The sequence below is a fragment of the Oncorhynchus mykiss genome, chromosome 2 (genome assembly GCF_013265735.2).
Source record: "Oncorhynchus mykiss isolate Arlee chromosome 2, USDA_OmykA_1.1, whole genome shotgun sequence".
In the NCBI taxonomy this organism is placed as follows: domain Eukaryota; kingdom Metazoa; phylum Chordata; class Actinopteri; order Salmoniformes; family Salmonidae; genus Oncorhynchus; species Oncorhynchus mykiss.
The window spans coordinates 29,763,437-29,768,855 of record NC_048566.1 but is presented as its reverse complement, the minus strand read 5'-3'; the positions used below and the strand labels follow the sequence as shown (position 1 = coordinate 29,768,855).

Genomic DNA, 5,419 nt, shown 5'->3' with positions numbered 1-5,419 from the left:
AAAGCCATGACATAATTTTCTGGAATTTTCCAAGCTGTTTAAAGGCTTAACTTAACTTAATGTATGTATGTAATGTATGTATGTAATGTATAACTTAACTGAATGTATGTAAACCTCTGGCCCACTGGAATTGTGATACAGTGAATGATAAGTGAAATAATCTGTCTCTAAAGAATTGTTGGAAAATGACTTGTGTCATGCACAAAGTAGATGTCCTAACCGACTTGCCAAAACTATAGTTTGTTAATAATACATTTGTGGAGTGGTTGAAAAACTAGTTTTAATGACTCCAACCTAAGTGTATGTAAACTTCCGACTTCAACTGTAGAACGATCAGTTTCTGAAGACTGCAATGGTGATAGTGAATGTGGAGTGGACACCAACATCTACAATCCATACTCATTCAACCTGAATAGTTTCACTTCAACTTGACTCTCAAGTCCACATCTCAGTTCTGTTCCTTGAAAGAGTCTTCAGGGCTAGGGTCCCACTCTTTCTGCTTCACAGCTGTGCTGCTCTTTAACCAGTCACCAGTCCGTTCCCCGATCTCACTAAGGCTAACCACCAGTGCTTAGACTACAACGGGGATTAATTGCAACTCTTACTCGTGGTTCAGCAGACCCGATGAACATGGCCATTGCTGTTTGAGATCCTCGTCAACCTGAGAGAAAGTTGAAAAGAAAGAGAGAAACAAAACAATTAGACCACATTTGCAACAGTGCAAACTCAGTGCTATCTGCTTCACTTTTCACTAGTAACTGACTATATCGGTTAAATGTCTATCTTCTATTCTCCATCTCCTTACCTCGGTGTAGGCAGGGGGAGGAGGGTACCAAAGCTCGGGGGCGCGCATGAACAGTCCTTCATCCTCATCTGCGTCGTAGTTGACCAGCAGAGGTGTGAGGGCGGAGTCGATACGGCAGTCGCGGGAGATGTTGCTGTAGCTGGGGGGTTGTGACGGGAGGCACAGCGACCCAAAGCTACTGAAGGGGGTGTTCAGGGACTCTGCCTGGCTGCTCATGCTGTTGGTGCGGCTGCCAAAGCCATTGAAGGGGATGTTCCCGATGACCAGGGGCAACTCTAGGACCACCTTGTCACTGCCGGGAATGTGGACATAGATCTGATGGATAGATAGATATGTCATTCCTAAGTCACAAGTCCTTTCAATCATTTTCAATGTGAGGTTTATGGTATGAGCCTATATCAAGCAACAAGTTGTCTCAAGTTTATGACTCACCCTGAGGGCATAGTCCACGTGAATGATGTCGCACCCCAGGAGTGAGGGCTTGAGCCTAGGCACTCGGATGGTCTTGCCCTGCCACATGTCACACATGCCCGAGATGATATGGTTGCCCCTCACGACTGAGAGCTTCTGCCCCAGGACCTTGGTCCTGCCATTGGCCTGGTAGGTGTGCTTGACCATGATGGCTGCCTTGGGCACCACGATACGTGAGCAGGTGTTTTCAAACTTGGCATTGATGCAGATGTCCTCGCCCTCGCAGAAGCCCTTGCGGTCGATCTTGGCACTGATGGACACATGTCCATCTGGGATGAACATGCAGGTGAGCTTCTTCTCCTTCGTACCTGCAGCTGGAGCCTGGACGAGAAACAATGAGAAACATTAACATGAGTTAAACATAAATCACCCAACATGTTGATTGCAAGTCAACCATCAAGCCTAACACCAACCACCCACACCTTATAATCTCTCATGTATAGCTAGTTATGGCAAAGTTATACAATTGTCATTAACATTATTAAGCCATGCATCATCATTACATGGCTCATTCAGGAGAACAAGTTGTATAATACAATCACTGTCAAGTAGCAATGTGTATAATGTAATAACTATCAAATGGCATTATTCCTTGTGGTGATAATTATGATGATGTGAATGAGCTGTTATGTACCAGGAGGTCAGGGGTGTTGACGTCCAAGGGCTCCTCCACCTCAAAGTGTTTCTCGCACTGCAAGGCAGGCTGGGAAGGCCTCTCCATCACAGCCCTGACATAATACTGGACACAGCCAAACTTCCCCTTGTAGGACGACACCAGTTGCCTGTGACAAAAGCAGGAGGAATTTTAGTTGTGGGATGCTGTCATTACCACATAATGCTATGCCTTTATAGGAAACAAACAACAAGGTTTTTACAGTCCTTGATGCTTACCCAGGATGTGGCAGCTCAAAGCCAAACATGTACTCATATCTGTTCCCTGGTCTGAGAGTAACCAAGCCATTGGAATCTGAGGACAAGATAAATACATTATGGTCCATTCATTAAACTATGAATTTAGCCAATCTCTCTTAGGTTAATATATTTTGGTCTATTTGTGCAATCCACTGTAGACCACAGGACACCCGTGGTCCACTTCTAGTGCTTATGGGCCAATAACAACCACCCCTGGCGCATTTGATAATCCCTAAACATCGACGTATGTAAATAAAACATATAGCTAGTCTATAAAGCATAATTTCTCATTCTCCATTTTTGCGCACTACACTGTACTCACAGACTGCAGTAGCCAGCTAGTGACAGTGCATAAAAGCTGGATGACACCGGATGTAGCCTGCCGACTGCTTTGAATGGCTATATTCACATTCGAGACAAAGACATTTACTTTTTGTATATTTTAGTTTGTAATATTACCTCTAGGCTGGTGGTCCAGATAAACGGTATCTTCGTATTTCAGATATTCAATGTCTTCACGGCATCTGTGCTTTCCTTTCGCGTATTCCACTTTTGCGCATCCAATTCCAAACACTCTCATAGCGGACACCTTGGTCACCTCGGACACCTCAACCACAATATTCCCGGCTACCTTGTCACCACTGGAGTAGAAAGCCTTAGTAGGATCATGGAAAACGACCTCAAAGGTCTTCAATTTCTTTGTAATGATGACCATTTTAATATTTGTTCAGTGTCCCGTGGTTTAGAAAATATAAGTGGAAAATAGCCGACCGCTATTATTAGCTAGTTAAGCCTATTGAATTCCACTGATGAACAAATGTCCAACAGTTTGATTGCATTCCAATCACTATACTGTCACAATGTTAGCTACTTATTGTCATCATCCGTACAATTCTGAGCTGACTGTAAACAGCAAGTCTCCGCATTGGTTTTATATGGATGGCGAGTAGACATCCAAACCCAGTCTCGCCAGCCGCATACTCACTATCCCGTTACCGGACTGTGCATGCTGTCGGTGAATGCACCGTCTGAACTGCTGCATGTACAGCCCTCTCATTGGTAAAACATATCTTGTTTGTGCACCTCCTTGCCAATCAGCACACAGAAAGACCGCGTGGACACCTCATGGTAAAGTAACGAAGAGGACATATCGCATGTATAGGCGTGGCACTGGGGTTAGATCCATCTAGATCCCCAAAATGAGTCAACCAATCATTCATTATACCCAACATACACGTGTTAACGTAATATGTTCTCTAAATCTCTAATAATAAATGTTGATTGAACGCAAGCATGAACAAGTTTGTTACTTCTAACCAACACCTTACATTTGGGTAGGTAGACAAATCTGTCTCTGATGGTAGGCTATGCTTGCTGACTGTCAACACTCAAAAAAGTGTAGGTAGCCTATAGGGTAGAGTCAGGTTCAAATCCCAAATCTGACGGGAAGATCTGGTGGGATATGACAGGATGTTACAACATGGTCTGAGAGCATTTCGTATTGTAGCGACCCGCACGGACAGCTGTGTATTGAGTTATGCTGTTCGTTTGTTGTGTTGTATTGTATTTATTAGTACCTAGTGTTCGCTGGGTCCGGCGTGCCAGTCAACCTGCTATCTGCCAACCACAGGAATGCCTGGAATGTACCGGTGCGGGCATCCTTGTGGTTGGTGGAACGGCCGGGGGGATTTGGCAGGGGGTGGAGCACCGTAAATATAAGAGCATGCTTAGCCATTGTTCTTTCGCTTACGTTTTGTCTTTATCAAGAGATGGTCACAGTTGTTTTATACTTTGATCCTTGATTTATTTGGCGCGGGCTACGGCCGAACAGTAGCCTGTGTTGAGTTGGGTTAATAAACCGGGAATTCGTGAAGTCAATCCTGTCTGGACATTTGTTCGTTTATGATCTAGCCAGGTCAAATTTATCTGAGACACTCCATTTATATGATATGTTATGTTATGTTTCGTATGGTATGTATTATTTTCTGGTTGTCCATCATCCATTTCTTCTATGTTACAAATTACAATTCGTATGATATGCTACAAATTGCAATTTGTACAATATGTTACATATTTGCAAAATGTACAATATGTTAAGAATTTGCTAAACAAATTAGGAATTCCAATTTGTTCTGGCTAACGCTAAAGTTTGCTAGTTCTAGGGGTTAGGAGTTAGGTTAAGGCTAGTGTTTCGGTTAGCTAAAACGGTTATAGATTATCTAACATGCAAAGTAGCTCAAATTGTCCGTGATGAGATTCGAACAAATAACCTTTAGGTTGCTAGACTTTCTTGTTATATGCCCACCCCGAACAACCACCCGTGTTGCTGATTTAAATATTTTAACCCATTCATAAAGCTCCTGTGGTTCCGTTTGCAAGGCATGGTCATACATCCTGGTTGCTATCTGGAAGAGTGAAAGACTATTTTTCACTACACAGATCAGAGGTTAAACATAGGCATAACCATTTCACAGCGCTGAGGTAACAAGTAACAACCTTCAAATGCACGGACACACCTGTAGCGTTTGCCGGCAGAGTGTATTTGGCAGAGAGTTGTCTACCTGGCTGGCACCTTTTGAACAGAGTGCAGGCTGTATTTTGCAAACCAAGAACAAACCCATTGTATATTTAGAAATAGGGTGAAAATAGATGTGTTTAAGGAGAAAACACATCGCACTGAATGACGGTCTGCCTTGCCTAAAATGTTGGTAAGCTTCTGACTACCGACATTTTCCCCTGAATCCCTTTACGAAAAAAGGTTGCAGTCGGATTGCAGTATAACTGCAGTATGCTGCAAATTCTGCGTCCAAAATAACAGTTTTTTAAACTGCAGTAATTTTGCAGTATAACTAGTTATTCTGCATTTACTAGGTCCAAAATACCACAGTCAAATGAAAAATCAAATGTTTTGTCAAATGCGCCGAATACAACATATGTAGACTGAAATGCTTACTTATAAGCCCTTAACCAACAATGCTTTAAGAATTTAAGAGAACCGTGTTAAGTAAAAAAAATAATTAAACATCAGTAAAATAACAATACAGTTGAAGTGGGAAGTTTACATACACCTTAGCCAAATACATTTAAATGCCGTTTTTCACAATTCCTGACATTTAATCCTAGTAAAAAAATCCCTGTTTTAGGTCAGTTGGGATCACCACTTTATTTTAAGAATGTGAAATGTCAGAATAATTAATAGATTCATTTCAGCTTTTATTTCTTTCATCACAT

The 5,419-nt window shown here is 42.3% G+C and overlaps 1 protein-coding gene across 1 annotated transcript; it reads right to left on the bottom strand.

Annotated features, from left to right (window-relative positions):
* Positions 1-228: 228 nt before the first annotated feature.
* Positions 229-3,174, bottom strand: LOC110486333 (thioredoxin-interacting protein). The gene is made up of 6 exons (XM_021557850.2): positions 2,648-3,174; positions 2,168-2,243; positions 1,911-2,058; positions 1,238-1,597; positions 806-1,120; positions 229-661 (listed from the first exon to the last, which is right to left on the bottom strand). Exons 1-6 carry the CDS (start codon positions 2,901-2,903, stop codon positions 602-604), a joined length of 1,215 nt encoding a protein of 404 aa, XP_021413525.2. The 5' UTR covers positions 2,904-3,174; the 3' UTR covers positions 229-601.
* Positions 3,175-5,419: the final 2,245 nt, after the last annotated feature.